This window comes from Ciconia boyciana, chromosome 9 (genome assembly GCF_034638445.1).
Source record: "Ciconia boyciana chromosome 9, ASM3463844v1, whole genome shotgun sequence".
Taxonomy (NCBI): Eukaryota; Metazoa; Chordata; class Aves; order Ciconiiformes; family Ciconiidae; genus Ciconia; species Ciconia boyciana.
In genome coordinates, this window is record NC_132942.1 from 10,100,415 (window position 1) to 10,123,862 (window position 23,448).

The following is a 23,448-nucleotide window of genomic DNA, read 5'->3' on the forward strand; positions in this document are numbered from 1 at the left end:
AGTCTTTGAGCTGTACGAAGACGTGCAACTGTTTTATACCAAACGTAACCACCCTAAGTAAACGGTAAGCATGATTTTCCTATTCTTACTGGAAAACAAGGATATTGAAGCTTTGCCAGTTAGCTCCTGAATTAGTTTTTAATCAGCAAATCTACAAGCTAGTTATGGATGAGATCAGACCATGCTAGGTGCTGTACAAATACAGAAGGATAATCCTGCTCCAAAGACCAATTACATACAAAATACATGATCAGACAGTAACAATCAACATGACAGGCAGAGACCTTGGCACACCAGACAGCTATAGCTGCCAAGTTTTTGTTTGTGTATGACAGATATGACAGCAAAGAGGAGCTTTAAAGAGGGCTTTGAGAGAGCTTAACATGTTAGTTTTCAGACTGCTTCTGGACTGAAAAGCAGAAGGCAGAAAACCAGTGGCTTGGTTTGAAAAAATTCCATCAAGTGGTGAGAGCTGAAATAGCAGGTCAGTCAAAAGTCAAGCAAGCATCAATCTTTTTATATTGAAATATATAGAAGGATGCATATACACATTTTATTTTTATATAAAAAACGTGAGGTGTGATGTTTCTGTACCACTAACCAAGTGCCTTTTCAACTAAATATATATCAGATGTCAAAGCATTAACAAAATGGATACAGGTCACATCAGCCTTCTCTGTTTCTACTAACTCTTTTGTTAGAGGTCTCAGCAATGCTGCTGTTCTACAGAAAATACTACAGACCTTTCAAATAGCTGTCCGCAAGTTACAAATCACCAACTGCAAGTCAGTGACTATTACAGTCAAAATCAGCTTTAGTGTTACTCCCAATTTAACGCTACTATAATCACAAATGCTTTTCATACAAGAAGGCATTTCTTGCAATGAAGACCTACTACAATTAATGCATGGGGAATACCTTGCTCACTTAATGAGGCTGTAAATAAATTCCATTCTGCCAAAATCTTGTCTTTTAGCCTGGATTTGGGAAGGACTAAGCGAAGTCCAAGCAAAATGGACATGTTCAGCTGGCCAGCAGCATAATTTGGGCTAATGTCTTAGCTGCTCACCCATACTAATTATAAGCTACCATAAATTAAAGAAAGAAGATGCTATGGATAGGAACACATTTGGTTTGATAAGAAAGCATGCGTTAACACACACACATAGTTGCACAGAAGACAGATGAAGTATTTTTTTTATTTCTTTCCTGCAAAAAAGGTTCAGGCCAAGGAAAATAAAATTGTTACGTTTGCTGTCTTACCTGGACAAGCTCTCTGTATGCAGATTTCGCCAAGTTATAGGGCACCAGAAGATTTGATGCCAGAAAGTAGAGAACTTCCAAACCAGTGAAAATCATGGCAAATTTGTTGATGACGACAATGGTTTCCAAAGGGACCAGGCAAAGTCGTGCCAGCAGAGGGAGCATGTGAGCAGAGAAAAGCCAGATCTGTTTTGTTTTCATGACGCAGGAGCAGAGCGTACATACCACCAGCTGACCTGAAAACGCGACACAGTATTTTATAATCAAGCTGATTATCCCCTTCAGGAAAAGACGTATTTTAATACGTTATCTTTCTACAACACAGTTATCTACATCCAGCATATTATGACAGTTCTAACTAGGATGCATCTGTTATGAAACCAGGCTCCTCTGTGTCTTTTGCTGGGTCACAAAAGTTACCATTGTCAAACCACGCCAAGTGCATGCTTTCACTTTACAGATTAGCGAGATGTAAACGCAAAACACATGCAGAATAATACTTAGATTAATATGAAGTCCCAGGAATAAATCATGCAGAGGATAACCCAACAAGTCATCCCTCTTTTTCCTTAACATCCCCAGCTCAACTTAAATCCCATCAATATCTGTATACACAGCAGTAGCTTTTCTGAAGCCCTGCTATACTACTATTTCATCCCAATCTATGCAAAAAGTAATCAGAGGTCACAAATGGCTTTTAGAGCAACAATATTTATACTGTCAAGAGGAATTACTGGCCAAGAACAGCAACAGGAGAACAGCCAGGTCAGCAGCTGACACTTCAATAATTTCATAAAACCCTGAGGCAGTTGCTCAAAATTATCACTGAAGCTTGCAAGTGACAGATGATTAACAACTAAATTCTCTTTAACAGTTGGCGGGGACACAAGCACGAGCACATCTCTCCCACACACCCAGAGATTTGGAGGGTGGTGTTTCTAGAGCAGACCACTCCAGTATAACTGCTCCCATTAGTCACTAGAAGTTGTACCCTTTATCTCAGAGGAAACAGAATTGGGCGAAATGCACATTGCCTGAGTAAGAACAATTCTCACTCCTCATTTTGCAGTAAGGAAAAAAATTATTGCATATTATTTAAAAGCAGAACCTTGTTCACCATCTATGTTAGCTTACATGCGAAAGCCACAATACGTGGTACTAAAGCCAAGTGCTTATGCTGTGTTTTGGAGCTACCTCCACTAATTCCTGCATTTCACAACTCCCCCCGAAAACAGGAGTTAGCTTTAGCAAAACACAGAGTAACAAAATCAAGGCAGTTAACATCTCTAGGTCAGCGCTAACTCCAGGTGTCCACATAAGCTTACTGACTTTGTAAGCCCCTCTGGATGGGTTGGGAAGGGAAGCTGCGAGAGGAAAAATAGCAGTACTAGGGTTTTGCTATCTTTCTGCCTAGCTTCCTGACCTAGGAAAGGACGTCTGCTTTCAAAATAACTGCAACTGAGTTGAAAGCAATCTGTGATCTCTACTAATTAAGCATACAAAGTTCCCTCCTCCTTCACACTGTCCTCTTTCAAGTTTAAGTCCTACTGTCAATTTGCTAGATGTATTTTTGAATTAGCAGATGTCTTTTCAGAACAAGCACCCTTGCTCTCAGCAAGACATTAACAGCATACTGGGTCTTATAGCCTCAGAGAAAGTTACTCTACTCATCGTTTTAGAAGTTCAACAGCTTCCAGCTCCGAAGCAATTCTCCCTCTGTTTTGTTGTTCTCTGCCCACACACATGTTGCTACAACCCTATTTAAGATACCACCAGCACACTGCTGTGCTGTAATATTCAGGAGCCTGGCAGTCAGCTTGCGAGGATTTCTGCAACTCATGGTAACTAAGGCAACCCAGCTTCACACACAAAGGTATACAAATACCACCATCCAATATGTTCGTCAGGATTTAGTAAGAGTGTCGTCATCTGAAATAAAATATTGTGACAACATCACGTTAAACAATCCAGTGCTCTTTGGGATGACTCTGGAGCTGTCCAATCACAAAATAGGACCTTCCGAGTCCAATCTCATCTCATCCAACAGCAAAACCTGCTTTCCTCCAACAGTGATGTGCCGAGTATGCTGCTAATCCCTGCTAAACTCTCCGGCCCTCCCACCTTTTGGATCTAAACACTGATCAAAAGCTACTTGTCATGGGAAGGAGAGCTGTACACCAAAGGAAATACATGAGGCACTTCCTCTGGAGGCCCCAATCTCCTTCCTAAAGTCTGCACCTTGTCAATTCTCAAGCTCTTCAGGAAGGGCCTGAAAATGTCTCCAATGGAGCTTTTAGTGACTGGTACTTCCCATTTTGACCTGGGGTAGCAGCACCTTAGTTCAGGACAGACAATGACTCTCTGGAGTAAATCATAGTTTATGTCCAAGTGGGGCTGTACACTGTCAGTCATCACACATAACATAGCAAGATCAGTCAGAAGAAATTAGTTTGTACCTCATATCAAATCATAAAAAGATTTTAATGATCTAGCTATCTGCTAAGACTAGCAAACCCAGATGAATGTTTGCACTCTGTAAACTTAAATGCCATGGACTGGAAACTGCCAGACACAGCTAATGAACTCGACAGCTGGAATCCTCCTGCACGACACCAGGCTCCTCTGCTAGGGAGTGAGGCCATAAGGAAGAAATCCATTGCCTTAAGTTGCTGCCCATTCTTTTCCCTTCCCCAAACCTCCACAAATGCACTAAACATTGTTGACAGGTAGCCAAAGCCTCCCAGCTCATAAGCTAATGGAAAATGTGCAACAAGAAAGCCTATGCAGTACAGCTGCTGTTGAAGCCACTTGGAGTATGGAAGTGTCTTTGTTTCATTTCCAATTTTAAAAAGCTGATGTTAACAAATTCCCTGGCTACGTCATTAACTGTTATGCGAAAAACAGGATGTCTTAAAGTTAATATATAATCCCATTATTGTGCATTAAGAAAAAGCAAGTCTTCATGGTAGCATCACTTCCCAAACCACACAGCTTTGTAACATTCACAGCTGACATGCTCACAAAGTGGCACACTCATCCAAGGGGCAGTCTTCAAAGACATCCATTTCTTCCATCCAGCATATCAGTAACCCTAGTCAACAGTCATCAGACTGAATTAGATCCAGGGGAAGAAATGACTATGAGAGCCCATTCAAAAAGCACTAATGAATAGAAGCATTAACAAAGATTAAATTTGTGAACCAGCTGGTGTACTGTACATCATCCCCTTAATTCTGCCCAGAACTTTTAGGAACCAGAGCTGTATTAGTAGCACGATTATTCCCTCATGCACCTGCCTCAGTGCCTTTGTCGACAGTGCTGCAGCACACCACTCTGGCAGAACACGCAAGAAAAAGATGGAGCAAAGCACCTGTATATTCATTTTGCTGTGAAGATGACACAGTTCAGTGCAGTACACTCCTGCGACATGGCAGATTGCACTGGATAAATACCTTTGTATGTAACAAATTTGAGAAAGTATTTCATATTTATACAAAACAGTCAAGCCTCGTAGCCCACTTTCACAGGTCTTCCCCAAAGACGACCGCTTGCCATCAAGACTAAAATTACACTTTCAAGTTGGCTTTAAAAGAACAGGGGAAATTAATAATGGGGATATTAAGTATATTAATGTACAAACATTTGCTAGTATAGTCAAGCACCCACTTCTGAAAAACAATTACAGTAAGGGGACACTTTAGTCTGACACCCAATACAACCCAAAACTGTACTGGATAAAAAAAAAAAATTATCTTTCTCTCACTTATTTTTAATCTATATTAAAACCTGGATGAAACATAATAGCTTTGACTCTAGGTTTAGCTTGTGTCTAAATGTTACTGAATGACACAATGCCTCCTGATCTCTTCCTGCCCAGGCCTGCCTGCCACTTTGTGAAGCTCTCTGAGGGATTCTGCTTTAGCATGGGACCCTGCATTGCACCTGAGAGGGATTCAAAAGACTAATTACAAACATTTTCTCATAGAAACACACTAAAGGCATTAGTTGTACTTTGGTGTCATTTGACAAGACAGCAAAATACAATATATCTAGAAATTCAGAAGAGAGAATAAATTATTATCTAAAGAGGATTTCCTTTCCTTGAAAAATACCAATGTTATTTCTATAAAAAATACTAAAAGCAAAGACAAATGCCACATATGAAAGTACGGGTGCAGACAAACAGGAGATGTATATGTTCTGGTAGACCTAACATACTGTAAAGAAGTAAACCCATTTAAATCTGCCAGGAGCAGCTGCAAGTAAACAGAAAGCAGCTGAGTTTTGCCAACAGTACATAGCTGACTAAATCTGTCGATAATCTGATGAAAACCAGAGATCTTAGTGAAAGGAATTAAGGAAGATTTTTCTTTCAAGCTTGTCTCAGGCTTAATTTTAAAATACACATAGTGTATGTGTGTATTCCGATATCCTCTCAGTAGAGCATATGGTATGGTGTAGCAACCTTAACGCTGAATTTATTCTCTTCCAGTCAAAGTTCAAAGGGTAAGGGAACAGTCTAGAAAGTCCAATTTTTCAGGATTTATTTGGGATTTTTAGGTAGAAGTCACCTCTGCCATTAATCAAACACAATTTAAATGTAGTTTTGACTTCTTACTCCTTAACTCTTTAATCAGAAATATCCCTGGGACTCCTTTAATAAAAAAGTAGCCTGTAGTCCCATGCACACACCCACAAATCTATTTCACTAGTTTTTTGTAAGAGAATGATAGTGTTCATTTATACGGCCAATGAAGAATACATACTTGTACAACACTTCCATTGACAAAAGCACAAGTACACGTTACTATTGAAATTTCTACAGTACTTTCCACCTAAAGATTATTACAGACAATCCAGTCCTTCTGAATCAGACTTGTGAGTCTGAGAAGAACACAGGGGTAGAGCATGACAAACAGACCTAGAAAATACTTCAAAGCTGCAAGTACGAGAGTATTGGTAAATCAGTGGCATAGAAAAAGCCAGGCAGGACACACTTAGCCTCCCATGCCTCTTGCATATTAATGAGAATCACAGCTACTAAAAGTGGTAAGAGAAATTTGAAACCAAGAGGTAAAACATGCATAAGTTTCAATGAAGAGAATTAGGCAGAGCTCTCTCCTGCATCACAAATATTTAAAGCACTTACCTACTAAAGCAGTCATGAAACGATTCATAGAGAGAGGTTCCAAGTACATTGGCCCTTCATATCCTGATTCCAATTCGCTCCTCACATAATCCCTAAAAAAATAAACCCACAAACTATTAAGATCCATCTGATCAGACAAGAAGCAATTTATTCATTCCACACATATGTAACTTTAGTGTATGTCACAGTCAATTAACTAAATTACAAAAAGCAATATTAACACTACTGTTACAGCAGCCTCCCTGATGTAAGGATCTAGCTGAGGCACGACTTAAGCGAGACAAGTATTATCTGTAATTAGACTCACTGGCATGGCTGTAAAAATCCTTTGGGACATCCAAGCTGTTCTTCAGAGCATGGTCTGAAACTGCTTATTGACAAAGCCTCTTAAGCACCATTCCGTTTTTAAGTATCCTTATTAAGTGTTCTTCTTCCTAATAATAATTTATTTTCCCACCAGCTCCATGTGAAATAAAATTTGCGAGCTTGACAGAGAGGTCTTCCAATTTAATGGTTATAGTATTATGCACCTAACAATCTCTGCACTGAATTTAAAAATAGGTATGAAGGAAAAGTGACGGTCATGAACTTAAGAGTCAGGAACAGAGCTGCTTCATAATCCTTTTATTCAACATAATTTAAAAGTTTAGCTCTATCCTGGGAAACTTGGGGGACCAACCACATACCCTCAAACTGACAGACTGCTATTGACAGATACAGTGAGATATAGCCTGAAAATCTGACAGGATATTTGTAATTCCTCTCAGAAAAAGTTGGCTAGGAGGGTGGGATCAGGCAACCAAAGAAAAAGGTAAGAACCTGAGAAGACTGGGCATTTTTCTGCTGCTGGTGATCATCCATCAGCTCTGCTTTCAAGCAGGCTAACATATGTAACAGCAATAGAACTGAAATATGAACTTCACACTAAAAGCAAGCATTTTGCATTTTCAGAAGGCAATCCTGGAACAGCAGAGCAGTAATTCTCCAGTGGCTCCTTAATCCCCTGCCACAAGACAGCAGGCGATACTCATGACCCGTTGCATCCAGATCTCCAGCCTCTTTTTCTGCCTTGCCCTGCAACCCTTCCTTCTCCACTCCCATGATGGCTCCTGCTCCACCCTTGTTACGACACTAACAACTCTGCCACCAGCAGCACAACTAAGCCTGTGCTCGTATCTGTGATCATACACTGTCCAGTCACTCATGTCTAGCTGCATCGCGTCCCAGGAATGCCAGACAAACACACTTGATCTGACCCCGCATGGAGCTAGCGGAGCCTGTTTGCTCGAGAGGCATGGCACTGCATTTATTATGTATTTATTTGTATCAGTGAGGCAAGCCACACTTGCTGGGAACAGATGCAGTCAAAGCAAGGCAAACAGTACCAGAAACCACAACCAATACAAGAATTGCTCTTTTTATTTCAGTGCAGAAAAATATGCAACTCAGTGCTACTGGAAGCGTTCACTTCTCCTCAGAAATGTGGAAATATACCCTTCTTCTAGTATTAGCTTGCTACCCCAAGCTAAGGTATTCACATTTTCATTTGCAAAAAATCTCTGGAATTAAAGACATAAATCTCAAAGTACTAAAACAAACACTTCAAAGCCTGTTCTTCATAGCTGACAACCCTGCCTACTCACTGCAGCTTTTCAAGTGTCATAGTATATGCGAGGTATGTTGAAATGGGTTCTTTAGACTGTAACCTACCATTAAAAACACATGAGGATTAAAAAGGCACCTAAAATGACTGATTCTAGATAGAACTTTCCCCCTTGTTATCAAGGTATAGGAAAGCACAAGGTTTTTTCCACCTTCCAACACCCATACGGATCTAATCTTTGTGACAAAGTTTGGTAATTTTTTTTATTTATTTCATATGAACCTGCAGAAAGCACTTTCTGAAAGCATTAGCAACACAAACAGGATAATCCATCAGAGTTACAAAGGGAGAAAAAAATAACACCATTTGCAACATGCTGTAGATGGCTTTTTGTATTAGCGGTATCATGCTCCATCCTCAAATTTAGGGTGAAAACACTGACTATTTCTAAACTGATATAAAGCAAGCAGTGAAGACATCAAGTTTCTTCTGTATCTGTTAGGAAACAGATTACAAAATCATCCAGGATACCAACTGTAGCAAGGTGACCTTACACAACTTACCTAAGACATACCAACAAAGCTGCACTTACAGTTGCGTCTTCAACACCAGGAACGCGCCTGGAGATGACCCAAATTCCTTCAAGCTACATTTCTTGCCATTGTCTATCTGATCCAGTCATCTGCACAGAGGTCTGTACTTGGCTTAATTCTTTAAGTAACTCTCATTAATTGAGTTTTAGGCCTACCAGCTTGGAGAAGCAATGTTTTAAGATCTCCTAATTTTTTTAAACAGTATTTGTAGATGATGTCTGAATAAGTAAAGTCAAAGCAATGATTCTCTGTTTACCAGTACAAACACAAGGATCTTTTGGCACAGACACCAATCAGAAGACGTCTCAAACAGCTGCAGTGCCATACAAGATGCTGAGAAGAGCAAGTGCCTGCACTCAATTTGATCAATTAAAGCTGTATTAAGCTGCAGCTTTTACATTTGAGAATTGTTCACTTTACTGCAGCAATGTAAGAAAACAAGAATGCTAAAATCATTATTTACTAGTTAATGAAATGACTGAAACTACATTATTACTTTAGAAAATTAGGATATAAGAATAAAGCTTAGATCAGATTGCCTACTGTTCATTCTGCAGATGCACTCCCAGCCTCATTTAATCAAACTGCTGGACTGTTAACATGTACTCACCGACAGCCGTGACTAACATTACTCTAAAAAGATAAAGAGATACAGTGCTTCCCACATGACCATTTTTTGTTCCTGAAAGTGCAGAAAGGTCTTCTGTTATTGAAAACGTGCTTTGTAATTGACTGACAAAAGGCACAGGGGTTATCTGACTGTCCTGGTTTCAGCTGCAATAGAGTTAATTTTCTTCCTAGTACCTGGTATAGTGCTGTGTTTTGGATTTTAGTATGAGAATAATACTGATAACACACTGATGTTTTAGTTGTTGCTAAGTAACATTTACACTAGTCAAGGACTTTTCAGCTTCCCATGCTCTGCCAGGCGCACAAGAAGCTGGGAGGGGGCACAGCCAAGACAGTTGATCCAAACTGGCCAAAGGGCTATTCCATACCATATGGCGTCATGCTTAGTATAGAAACTGGGGGGAGTTGGCCAGGGGGCAGCAACCGCTGCTGGGGGACTGGCTGGGCATCGGTCAGCGGGTGGTGAGCGGTTGTATCATTTTTTTTTTCCTGGGTTTTGTTCCTCTGTTGCTCTCTTGTTGTTTTCCTTCTCATTACAATTTATTACTATTATTTTGTTGTTGTTGTTCCGATTATTAAACTGTTCTTATCTAAACCCACAAGTTTTCTTACTTTTGCTCTTCCGATTCTCTCCCCATCCCACCGCGGGGGGAGGGTGAGCGAGCGGCTGTGCGGTACTTAATTGCCGACTGGGGCTAAACCACAACACTGACCTAATTGACTCATATTGCTGACATTTACCTTGGCTGATTAATCTATGCTGTCAGCATCAAACACACACCCTCATAGGTTTTAAATGTCTACAGACAACCTTAAAATTAAGTGTATTTTAAGATTATCCATAAGAAACAATTCAGTCTCTTGCTCCCCCCCTCATCTTCTCACTCTAAGCTCTGCAAGGCTCAACACCTGGAATACAATCATAACAAAACTGCAAAACATGAAATAAGATAATGATGTAGATTCATTTTTTATAGCATTAACAGTGTGTTTAATTGCATTGTTTCTTTTCTGCATAACTGCATCATTTATTTTCCCAAGTTTTATTGCTGGAAATGGGGAAAAGTAATGTGATCCTTTTAAGCAAGACATTTGTGCAGCTACATATAAAATAAAACCAGCATCCATTTTCCTTGTCAGGAGCAGCAGGACTTTGTTTCTTTAAAGCTGACTTCTCCTTTTTCCATAAACAGATGGTGTACTATCTCAACCCAAATTGCCAGGTTAACATGCTACATACAAATGTAGCATCTTCTTGGACTCTCCAAGTGTTCACAAACATTAGCTAATCGATCTTCACACAGTAAGGCAATTCTTAGTCTTGCAGATAAGGAAACAAACATTTAAGAAGTTAGGTGACTTGTCAAGGTCACATAGACCTGGAAATCTGAAGTCAGAGCTTAACTATAAAATTCAGATCTTATTCCCAGACTTGCAGCTGAACCGCAAGCTATTTCTGGGGTGGAAAAAAAGCACTGAAAGCCAAAGTCTTTCAACGGCTCAGAATTTCCAGGACACTGCAGAGTCACAAGTGCCAGCTGATTTTGGTCTTGTTCTATAATTTGCATTAACCAAACTGGCCTCAATATGAGACCTCTTCATCTGTCTTAAATAGCATCCCAACTGGTAGCGCATGCAAGCAATTCACTGGAAGTTCTCAGCTCTAAGCAAAAGTATTAACAAAAAACACTCAGGAACAGTTTGCACACGTGACTCTGTATGTCTTGTTATGATCAGTCTGCTAAATAGAAACATCAGTTGGAATTGGATAGCTTTGACAATAAAAGGAATAGCTCCACTAACATTATATTTGTGTGCTACACTTCACTATTTTCAAAATGAAAACTAATGGAATTCAAGAATTCTTTTGAAAAGCTAATGCAAGTGTCACTCCCCACATGATACAAAGGCTGCTGCTTGCACCCCTTGCACAGTGCTTTCTTCCAAACCAAGTCAGTCTTGTATCTAGGGAATGCATAAGCTCACTGAAAAGTGTTAGCAACTACATTTGCTTTGCAAAATAGCTAGGGAATACTGCTGGACTATTTGAATCCAAGACATCTTTTAATTAAATATATTTTTTTGTGCCAGTTGATGCAAGATTTAATTAAAGTCTTTATTAACTCACTCCAGAAGCATCAAATAGAGAAAGCTTAGTACGAATATGCTGAACAGTCCAAGCAATAGTTATCTAACACGTTTCAATGAAGCCTGTAAAGTTTCAAACCTCACAGAGCAACAGAAGTTACAATTCGCATTACATAGAAACACAAACAAAAAAAGTATTAAAATCAAACACAGTGCTATCCCTTAATGTATCAACCAAAATCCACACCATCTCCCTTTCTTTTAAAAAATTTAAAGATCCAGAATGGGATAAAGATCTCTAGCGGTAAATGTTCTGGACCAAGGCCCTGTATCTGATGAGTATTTGTTACTAGCTTTTTTGTTTCAATACCAGTTCTTAAATAATGTTTAGGTTGCTTTTTCTAATAAGTAAGCCTTCAACCCTATAAGAAACACCCACAAACTGTATCTATAAAAACTCAGGACTCCCCTGAGCATGATAAAAAACCCTCTTTCCTTCCTACCAAGGCAATAAGAGGCCCTAATTCCTCTCTTGCACTCCCATCCATTCAGGAAATCATTAACTGCAACTCTGACAGCCACAACGCTGACGTGTCAAATCACCACAAAACCTTCATTAACACTCCCCTGAACTGCAACATACTGAGTAAGAGATATTCCAGCAAATGCTTTACAACAACAATTTTGATGCAGAAATAACAAACCTATTACTTCACTTAAATCAATCAAAAGCACATTTTTAAATGTTTCCCATGAGCAGGCACCAAAATAAATCAGGCTGAAGTCCATATTTTCAGAATTTCCCATGTAAAGCCATTAATGTGATGGCATTCTCTTTGGTTCCAATTAAACTTCTTGTCGGTATGACAGTTTACATTGGCTTTCACCAGATTTAGCTGGAGCCAAACAAAGATTATCAACTCTGTCTTGTCCGACTCAAGAGTTCTTCAGCCTCTTGCTCTGCATTTTAGATCCAAAATGCCTTTTTGTATTCATTGTAAAATATATTACATAAACAAAGATTAATTTAAGAATAAAATCCACTGTTACTTTACTTTTACCTTCTTCTATATTTTTCCTCTCACCGTAAGTGACAGGAAACTAAAAGTAATGTCTTGTCTGCTTTGTAGAATGCTCCAGTGTTGAAAGCATGTTAGCTGAACCACTGAGTAACTCAGATTACTACATCAGAGGCCACATGTAGTCTTGTGGGAAGTGTTTGCTCCTCAGATTAATGGACATTACACTCTACAGAAATGTAGCTCAAAATTCCTTTTAAGTCAATGAAAATACACCAGAACTACCTGACTGCATACTTCATTCTGTAAACCTTTTCAAGACAAAGAACAGCAAGATATATTTAGGTGTCTGGCATAGAAAAAAAGGCCTCCACAAAACCAGACCTAACCCATTTATACAAGATATTAACAAAATATCAGTCATTCTTATAATTCACAAACCAAGCTAATGAAATTAATCCACTTATTCTTACCTGGAAATTTGGTGCCCAGCATAAAGCAGCAGTGCAGTCAAAAAGTACAGGTAAAGCTGAACCAGGTGTTGCCTTGGTAAAGTTAGGAGCACAACACTTAAGATGTAACCTGTAACAAAAGGCAGAAGTTGAAATTAAAAAAAACCACACTATCTAATCCCAAATTTCTTAATATGAACTAACACTCAAGTTATTCAGATCTCTAACCACCTTTGTTTTCATTTGGTTTTAAAATTCATGTACCTACGTTTTCCTCTCATCAAAACACCAAGCACACAACCTGCCACTTTTTTTCTTCCCCATGAACAGAAATAGCTCTACCAGCTTCCCTAAGATTACATCTAGACGTCAAGAAGTGGACTTGATCCACAGTATTTTAACAAGACTTAATTAACACAACCTATGTAACAAAGGGAAAACAGGCCTAGGTCTCCCTCTTCTTCCAAGTGAAAGCAAGTTTCAGCATCGCAGGAAAAAAAGCCTATCCATCCCACAAACTCAGTCAATTCATGTAAAAAATCATTTTCTTCAAGCAAAGGATAGACAGAACACCTTTCCACGCTGATTAGCATTACACATTTTAATTCTTCCACTATATCTTCATGGTTTAAAGACACTTTGCATGCCCATAATTTGAGATGGGGATACACAGGCTGTTCTCCATACTAGCAATATTAAAGCACATTCAAGCTATCAGTGTTGCATAAATCAAGGACAAGACTCGGCACAGCCCAGGATTTGTAAGCATATACACCAGCAGTTCCTTCACTTCTTGTTAGCATTTAGGAAGACTGTAGAAAAAGACCCAATGCAGATACAGTTTTACTCTTCAAGAACATAGCCTGGCTGCTCAGCAGCCTCTCCAACAAGCAGAACACTGATGCTTGGGAACACAGTATGTTCCAATATTTGAAAAAGGTACAATTTCAGAGTCAGTCGCTATTTATATAGAAGTATTTCAAGGTTACTTACTATCTGACACCCTCAGTAAGCTATCTCTGTAAAATTCTACCAATAGTTAGGTCTTCAAGAACGTAACTCGCAACATGCTCCTAGAAAAGTCATCAGACCCACAGTACGCCAAGCAAAGATCAATTCAGATACGATAGATGAGTGATGATAGACAACAAAGCCTATTTACATACCTTTTTAAAAATACAAATACACAATTTATGTATTTAACATTAAAGGTAATTTTTCAAGTACTTTCATAAAGTAAATGTGACAAGTTGCACATTTGTCTGAGGATGTGCCTTTTCAAAAGCTGAAATAATTGATAGTTTCTTTGATTAAAATGAAGTATCATATAGGTCACCATCACTAGTTCCTGTACAGTATCCATTTGATCATTTACAAAAGTGATCAGAGGGCTGGAACACCTCTCCTATGAGGGAAGGCTGAGAGAGTTGGGGTTCTTTAGCCTGGAGAAGAGAAGGCTCCAGGGAGAACTTATTGCTGCCTTTCAGTACTTAAAGGGGGCTTACAAGATAGGGACAGACTTTTTAGTAGGGCCGGTAGTGACAGGACAAGGGGTAATGGTTTTAAACTAAAAGAGGGTAGATTCAGACTAGATTTAAGTAAGAGATTTTTTATGATGAGGGTGATGAAACACTGGAACAGGTTGCCCAGAGAGGTGGTAGATGCCCCATCCCTGGAAACATTCAAGGTCAGGTTGGACGACTGAGCAACCTGATCTAGTTGAAGATGTCCCTGCTTATAGCAGGGGGATTGGACTAGGTGACCTTTAAAGGTCCCTTCCAACCCAAACCATTCTATTATTCTATAATTTTTATTTTGAGCTTTTTAAAGGGGTCTGAAACCCAGCACTACAACAGTTTCCTTCTAGCAACTGTTCTATACAGAATAACATGCTTCTAGTTAATACAACACAGCAGATGTTCTACATCATCAGTTTTCTTAGCAAACACCTGTACTTTATGGAATTCATCTTCTCTGTTCACCACCTTCCTTCTACCAAATACACAAATGACAAGAGCAAGAACTCCTCAGCAGAATCTCCATGAAGACATTTAACTAGTTTGCACCACAGCATCATGAGCCAGCTCCAGCAGCTCTCGCACCATCTGCAGACATTCTGAACACCTCTTCTCTGCTGTATTCACCACCTTCCCTTGATTGCTCAGTTAGGGACAAGTCTCTCTGCGGAACAACCCACATGGCGCCACCATGTATCATTCCAGCACTTGAGTAGAATCTCTCCAAACCCTTCCTTCTCACTGTAGCCCATGACTCACCTTCAGGTGGAGAACTAAATGGAGAACTAAACGGAGTTTAATATGCAGTCTTTTATTCCTCTATTACTCTATAAATAGTCTAAGAATACCTGTTTACTGTATCTGCATTTAAGCTCTGCCATCTTCTTTACCTTATTCTATCACATGAAAGTCTGCTCCTTGGCCACACGATGATGTACTTGAGCGGTGCTAGGATAATTTCTGTAAAAGGAAGACATTTTAGAGGGCAGTAACTGCGCTCCACAGCCATGTTACGTAGGAGTATTTTAGAAGCAACTGAAGTTCATTCTTCTCTACATGACCACAAATTTAACTAAAATATAGCATGATACATTGAAAGAGTGAAAAAAATGTCCAAATACAAATCAAAAGATGAGAAGATTACTATCACATCTATGCCTTTTAAACAGAGGACTTCCAAACAGCAGAGATACTTGTAACACTGCACAAGGAAGCAGCACAAGACAGCCAAGGTTACTGCAGAAGCTTGAGCTATGAACTCCACCGCTCACGAGCATGGGCTGGAATTTAAATGTTCACTTTGAAGCAGCCGTTTGCTCTAACTGTTAGATTTTGAAGAGGGAGAGAGCGAGAGTCATTTAAAATAGTTCCCTTTCACTCTTATTTACAATTCCCTCTTCTGACTTGATAGGGGAGAGATTTCAACACACTTCATACTGCAATATTTGCATTTTTGCTGCAGAGGCCCTATTCCCAAAGTGGTACCAAACCTCATTTTTATCAACAATGCCTCTGCCAAAAAAAAAAACCAAACCAAGTAAATAATTCATTACCAAACTGTCTCATTGCAGAAGAAAAGGAAGACAAGCTCAAATTCAGACATACTAGCAGCAATATTCTATTCCCTTTGTTCTCACCTGGTCAAATTATGTAATTAGCGTAAGGCATAAACAAGATTCTACTTCAAAACAAAGGACCAGGAAATGAAATTTCTCACAGCAGCTTTCTCATCTAAATCATTACATTCTGTTTTCATTTGCACCTCCTCTGTCAGAAGAAAACGTGATGCTGAGAATATACATCCCTTTGGAGAGATTCTCCACACACAAGGATTTACAGCTTCAGAAACAGTCATCTTACTGGGAAACCTTTAGACATGGGTTAACACTAACTAACGCCCACTTCCGCCCAAAGCTTTCTGAGCTCTGTGTCTGCAATGAGCGCTCCCCTCCTTGGTTTGGGCCATGCACGCTGTTGTCACTCTTGGGACTTGATGTCTTGTCCCTTTTAACTCACCAAGTACATTTCTGTTTAAGTGTAAGCAGCAGGGTCAGTGAAGCCCAATTCCTGCCCTGGTAAAAAAAAGTTCTAACACACATTAAGAAAAAAGATAAAGACGAGAGAATAAACTCTTTCCTGAACACAGTAGTAGTGCCCTAGTGCTAGGCCACCAAGCAGAATTGCACCCTTAGGCTTCCAGCTGTAAGGAGCACTGTAGAAGACGACCCACTCTGCCAACCTTACAAATACACAGACCCATCACTCAGTACCTATTCAGGAGCACAAGGAAGCAGAGAACTTCTACTGCCTCTCATGCAAGACACTACAGATTTAGGTCCCACTGGCAAAAATAAGCTGTGAAAACAATAATAAGCAGAAAAGCTAAGTTAAACATTGCTAGACATGTATTAACTAGCTTATGACCTCATTTACAACTTGTTGATTCAGCTAGATGAAAACCACTCGCTGTGCAATGCTCATTGTTACAGTAAGCAGCAGCTCACAGATTGCCTTTCAGCAATCTCTCTCTATTTGTGTACCACCAAGGTGTTTCCCAGCTTCTCTCACCCCGTATTACCTCTTTGCCAACTCAGGTGTCTGAGTTTTATTGACATGCTGCATACAATGGAGGTTTCTGGAACATGATCAAAGTTGCAACCCATCCTCTTTATGAAACATTTTAGTGCTCATTTGCATGATTACAGGTCCCTTGTGTCCACTTCACATTATTACTCAAAGTTTCCTGCAGGTTTAGTCTAAAAATGAGAACTTTGCACATGAAAAAGAGTTCATAACATTTCTTGATAAAACCACACCATCTCTTGGATACTGCTTCTGCAGAGGCTTGCCAAGGAAATGCTGCTCCTGAAAGAAAAGCAGCTGTTTATGCTAGATACTACAAAGTGAGGAATTCAAATCTTTAAGGGCCAGAAATTAATAGTGGAATTGCTTGGATTCTACCAGGAAATTAATTTGGAGGGCCCTAACTTCCCACTCCCCCATATCCTCTGAGGGTAAAGGGCTCATCTTACAATGACTTGCAAAGCAACTTGCTGTGAAGCAGCAAGTCATGGGCCACAGAATACCATCGAAACTCCTGTCTCTCCTTACACAATGTAGGATCAGTGCACTACTGAGTTAGTCATTTCATTTCAGCCTAACCCTTGACTGTCCTCATTCCGGTTTATTCAGAAGACTATCTGGCCACAACATAACAAGTACCAATACCACAGAACAGACTTCGGAAAGACTGTATTTGATATGGCAGAAGTAGCATAACAACAATTGGCACCTTTATTTTCCGTGTGTGTAATTCCCAGGATAACCAGTCACGAGACTGGTTACAGGACAATTTACATAGAGATTTAATAAACTGTCTATGTCTAAAGCATCTATCTCAAGAGTGGATGATTTTTAAGAGATATGCTTTAGAGCTCATAGTACTTAAAGGCATGATGCAGAAGTTACCAGGAGGATTCTGTGGCCTGTTCACTGGAGGCTTGCTTAAGCCCAGAAGGAACCCTAACAGCCACTTAAGTCACATAAAAGCAGAGACAAAAAGCTCTTGTACATCCTCAATTCATATTAAGCATCCTCTGAAGGGTAACTCAGCCAACTGGGGTCTTCTGAATTGACTGGGACAGCTACACTGTCCTTCCAAGAGCGAGACTAGTTCTTCATCTGCTCTGTTACAATAGGCAATGTCATACAGAACCTCTGCCACCAGGCAGAATGACCTCTCCTGCATCAGAGGTGGCTTCAACACACGGCTCATGCAAAATTCACTCCACTGAAATCAACCTAGAAGCCAAGCCATTCAGAGAGCACTTAATGCCAAAATCCCTATCAGTCTCAAGCAGCCACCGAGGCACCAGTACTAGCACCACAAAGGGTAGCTTTGATCTAGCCTGTCTCATCACTGCTAATCCAATACCTGTTCAAGGCTTCATAAGCACGGGGGGCTTTAACATGTATTGCATTTTTGGGGAGTGATGTTTTTGTATGACAATGCCAAAGCACACCTCTTCCTCACCCTCCCACTCAGACAGAGCTGCCCAAACAAATGTTACTCCAAGAAGTTTTGTACTTTGACCTAACATGGTAAATATTTTGCTCTTCGGGAAGTATGTTGAAAAATTAGTTCTAAACTGAGAAAGCACACATCTAAACATACTTGCACACAAGGAAATTAGTATTTACCCAGTCATGGCACAGTGCAACTATAAACAGAGATCAGAAATCCTGTTATCAACATCTGCACATCTCAGTGAAAATAATGCCAACAAAACAATTTACTCATTACTGTGGTACTGCCACCAGTTTCAACAGCTGTTTCTTAAATTTTTAAATGCATAACAGATTGGGCACTCTAAATATAAATAATCCAAGAACTGAGTTCCTTACAGAGATTTGCAGTATTGTCTGAACAAACCAAATGGACTTTTGATTCTAGTTCTGCTGTATGATTCAGAGGCTCTTTCTGTAATACAGCATACCTAATGATCAGAGTTCTGGGACTACTTACAATCATGGAGAACCTGAAGAGTAGTGGAAAACAACACAAAAGTGGAACTGTAAAAATATAAACAGTGACAATGTATTTAAATTATAAACACAAATTGCTATGTTGTCATGAGACTGGTACTCAGAGTCAAGCGAACCTCAAATTTTTAAGTGTCTCCTTTCAAGCAAGCTGCTATTGGCTTTTTTTTTTTCTTTAAATAAAAAGTGATTCAGGTTGCCAAAAAGAGATATCAGCTTTATACAGAAAAGTTACCTGAAAGTATTCATATGCTGACAAAGCTGCTTAGTAGAAGCCTATGATGCTATGGAAGCAGTACAGGAATCAGCAGTCTCTAGAGTTGGAATGAGAAAAAAGGGTATGCTATATTTTAAGCATGGAATACTCTGTCCTCTTCTGTGTCTACCAACTGCAGCATACACTGCATTTTATCTGAGAATATTAAAACATAGCAAGTAATTTTTTTAAGAAATAAAGATGAAGCCCAAGTCATAAAATAGCATTCAGTTAAAAATAGCTACAGTTTAAAATAGTAACACTCAGAAAATAGTTCTACTACCCATTTATCTAAATGCTGCTGGCAGGAGGGACACAGAAGACACGGGACAGCAAACCCAGAGATGCTGAATCTGAGCAGCACTTCGTCTTTGTATGCATGAAGTGCATTTACACATTTAGTCGTACATCCTCTTCTCACAATTTTGGGAAATTTGTTTCTGGAATGAACCAACTGCTCCTTTCTTCTCACACTGAAGCGTTTGTATCGGAGTACTGTGTCTTTTGTCTTAGGAGAAAAACCTCCACAAAAAAGCAATCCAAATAAAAGATCTCCTTATTAATGCACAAGAGCTTAAAGAAAAGTGAGCAGACCAAAGTAGAGTAATCAGTAAACACAGGATGACAGTAAGTTCAGAAGATTTCTCCTCCCTCAAGCCTTCTTTTTAAAGGCAGCATTCGTAACAAGTAGTTCACACCTAGCAAGTGATGTGACCAAGCGATTAAGGTAATAATTGCACAGTTCAAGAAACTGCGATTACAAATGGGGTTGTGAAAGATGACGCACCTTCCACCTATTCCAAGTATTTAAACATTTTCCTTACATTTTCCCCAATAATTTCTTTTTTTGTAATGACAAAGAATACAGTTTTAGAAAACTGTTATTGTTTTTATACTCAGGTAAGAAAACACTATGTATTTAGTGCAATTCTGTGCCTCTATTGTGACAGTGACTTAAATTCCAAGTCTGACTATGATTACAGGTTAAGCTCATGACTCTCCTCTTCCCATCTAGCTCAGAGTATTTACCAGTTAGCACGAATAGCATTGCTTTGCCCTTCATAGGAGGAAATTACGTGGTTTCAACTGTTTCCACCTTCTTCATCAAAAGAATGAAAAAAGAAGTGACTGTCTTCTCAGAGCTAGTCTAGTCTACGTAGAGGTTTGAGGTAGAAAGCCATTTTAGCTATCACAGATCTTTCCTGAAGGAGAGCTACTTTAAATTTATACAAAGCAATTGTAATGAAATCTTAATGAAGCCACATTATACCTCTAACAGTTGTGGACAAAAAAGTTGGTTTGCTTTCTAAGCTTCTTTCCCCCCAGATCCTTATACCTGGTAACAGACAGCATATCGACTGTCAGAATTATATCTGGTAATATAGCACACTGTACACAAGTTTATCACATGCTACTCTTCAGCCAGACTGTCTAGATGGGTTATAAAAAAAAAAAAAAAATTTAAATAGGATGACTTGGAGTATTTGGGAAAGAGTCCCGGGACAGTACTGCTTATTGACAAGGTACTCCTAAACACTCCAGAAAGAACTACAGAATGCACTTTCATTCACAGGCCACATTTGCAAATAAGGTTTATAATTAAGAATTTTTCAATACCCATAGAAGAAAAAAAGGAAATATATGTGTATATATATTTTATTGTATTTAAAAAGATGGCATGAAAGAGCCAGACTATAGAACCAAACCTTCCATAGGACTCCTTTCAGAGGACAAAAGAATTTTTACTATTTTTAATATAATTTCTTGTTGAATATCACTAGTACATGCATTTGAATTTGGGCTGCAACCCCATTTTATCTGATTCTTTTCTGTTTTTACAGATATCCAGTAGATATGGCAAACTAAAAAAAAATAAAAATCAAGTACACAGGTCAACTCCTTTTAATCCCAAGCATCTCTAGTAATTTTAAATTAAGTGTTGAATTAATTATCTGACAAATGTCCTGTAAGATGTACCAAAAATACTTCCAGAAAGATACTGGGTGAGATGAATCAAGTTTTAAGCTTGAGGAGATCCTGTGACGATTAAGTATGAATTTCCACACACACAGAACAAAAATTTTTCAGACAGAGACACTCCCAAATTGTTGCTTAACTAAGTTTGATGTATGTCTTTTGAAGCACACTTGACAAACCTAGGAAGTTTTCAGAAGTGAAAAACAGTTTTAGTGGTGATTCTAGAAGATAATTCATATGCAGGGAAACAGTATCATGAAATAAAGCAACATAACACAAACTTTATATACAAGAGCTAAAGTGCACGTTGAAGACTACTGCAGGCGATTCGCAGGCCTTTTACACCTGCCGAAACAGTAACCACAATGCCATTTGACAAATAAAGTTCATAAACACAATTACTTTGCAATTTTTCCTATATGAAATTAATCTGTTTACATTCAACAATTCTAACCAGAAATTTATCTCTGCTGTTTGCTTTGCTTTATACATATTCAGTTAAATTTCATGCAGTTGAACTTGCGGTTGGGTGGTTATCAGGGCTGAACATTTTCCTTCAATAAAGCAGATAAGGGCTGTTTCATGAAAAGATATGAAAGGACAAAGCTGTATCAAAGGACAAATTGCATCCTAGAGGCTTTTATTACATTCCCAGTACTGCTAACTGGAACATGAATCACACTGTAACATACATCACTTCACTTGATCAAAAACAATTGGCTTTTCAAACTTTAAGTCAAATGGATGGAAGAAAAAGAGTGCATTTAAACAGAAAAGCTATTCCTGGTAACTCCCAGTTCTGAGCAAATTTCCAACTTTGGATACTTAGTTCCAGGAAAACATTCACTATATCAAGATTGGTAAAGTTTATTGATTTTTATGGCTCTCTAATCAAATTGTTCCTTGAGCACCTGCCCAAGATAGATGCACCCAATTTCCTAAGAAGCGCTTCTAGCAGCTATGATACGGTATCTTACATGGCCTATATAAGAAATTCAGCCCATAGTTGATACTGCAAAGCTGCCACAGCATTTGCTGATACTGTGTTTCCTAACTGCAAGTACGAACAGTGGATTTTTTTTCCTAAATAAAACAGATTAGCATGTTGAAACATATCCATGGGAAGTTGTTATTTAAATTACACACTGCCAGTTAATTTCCCCCAACATATCTTCAAAGAAGCTTAATTTCCCAAACTGGTAGAAAAGTACTTTGTTTTCCTTACAAATCCAATTCATATATTTTGATATGTCATTTTAATTAAGGTTATACTGTAAACCGATGCAATTAAATCTATATAAAATCTTGTGTAGGCATGCAAATTGATTTAGCCCAGCCTCCCACTGACATAGCTTAAAAAAACCAACAACAACCAAGGAATTGAAACAAATCAACTTTATTAGCGAAGTTTTGTCACTGAAAACTGTCTGAAAATCTTTTAAAACAAGCAACTTGTTTGATGATTTATAAGCCCTTCTTGATCAGCAACTACCAGCTGGAGCAGTAAAAGTACAGACACTCAATACTGTAAAAGCAAAAAGTAAAAGAGCTGCTGAGTGCAGCCAGCTTACAAAAGCACCACTTGTATGAGGAGCACAAAGTCAGAATCCACTGCTTTAGTACTAAAATAGCATCCAGGTGAGAAATACTTTGGTAACAATACCTACCCTCTCTGTAGCACTTTTTATTGGTGTATCTCAATGTACTTAAGCAAGGACAAGGTTATCAAATGACTATAAAGAGGGCCTGTGTCACAGCTGGAAATTATCCACTGACATCTTGACAGCCTGCTGCACAACTTAGTTCTGTATTAGAAACCGATCTGATACACTAATTCCTAAAAGGTACTTGAGTGCATACAAGTGCATGAGAAAGCCAGCTGTAGTTACGTGCCACCACAGTCCTGTGTCACATTCACCAGCAACAAACAAGTACTCTCTCCCACAAATGTATGAAAAGGGCATGGAACTGTAGCACCAGCTTTTTGCACTAAAAGTACATTGCTACCCCAGCATGAGTATAGTGGAGCTGTAACAAAGAAAGCCACGTGTTTTTAATGGCAGTAAATCATTTCCAGAGAACAGACATTTAATAGATTAAAAAAGAAAAGTCACATGCCAACACTTCTGCAGTCAGGATTAAAAACCTGGACACGCTACTTAAAAAAAACCCACAGTCCTCTAACTACTTAACTAAAGGGTGTTTCCTTTAGCTGACTGCAGTACATCTTTATCCCCAAAGCCATCTACAAGGAAGAAACACTGCAGAGTGCAAAAATTACATGCTAGCCATTTCTCTCCAAGCTAGGCAGTACTCACACAGATCGTCATTGGCTATCAGCCTCAACAGCCTGGATCCA

The 23,448-nt window shown here is 39.0% G+C and overlaps 1 protein-coding gene across 11 annotated transcripts in view; it reads right to left on the reverse strand.

Annotated features, from left to right (window-relative positions):
* RNF145 (ring finger protein 145) overlaps window positions 1-23,448 on the reverse strand; it is a 54,662-nt gene that overhangs the window by 13,922 nt on the left and 17,292 nt on the right. For 10 of the 11 annotated variants that reach the window (XM_072873575.1, XM_072873578.1, XM_072873577.1 and 7 more), the window contains 3 exons: window positions 12,819-12,927; window positions 6,413-6,504; window positions 1,264-1,499 (listed from right to left, as the gene is read on the reverse strand). In XM_072873575.1, coding sequence (XP_072729676.1) covers window positions 1,264-1,499; window positions 6,413-6,504; window positions 12,819-12,927 — 437 coding nt within the window. Of the gene's footprint in view, window positions 1-1,263; window positions 1,500-6,412; window positions 6,505-12,818; window positions 12,928-15,204; window positions 15,275-23,448 lie in introns of those variants that run through there. The other variant, XM_072873583.1, reaches the window with a different exon arrangement.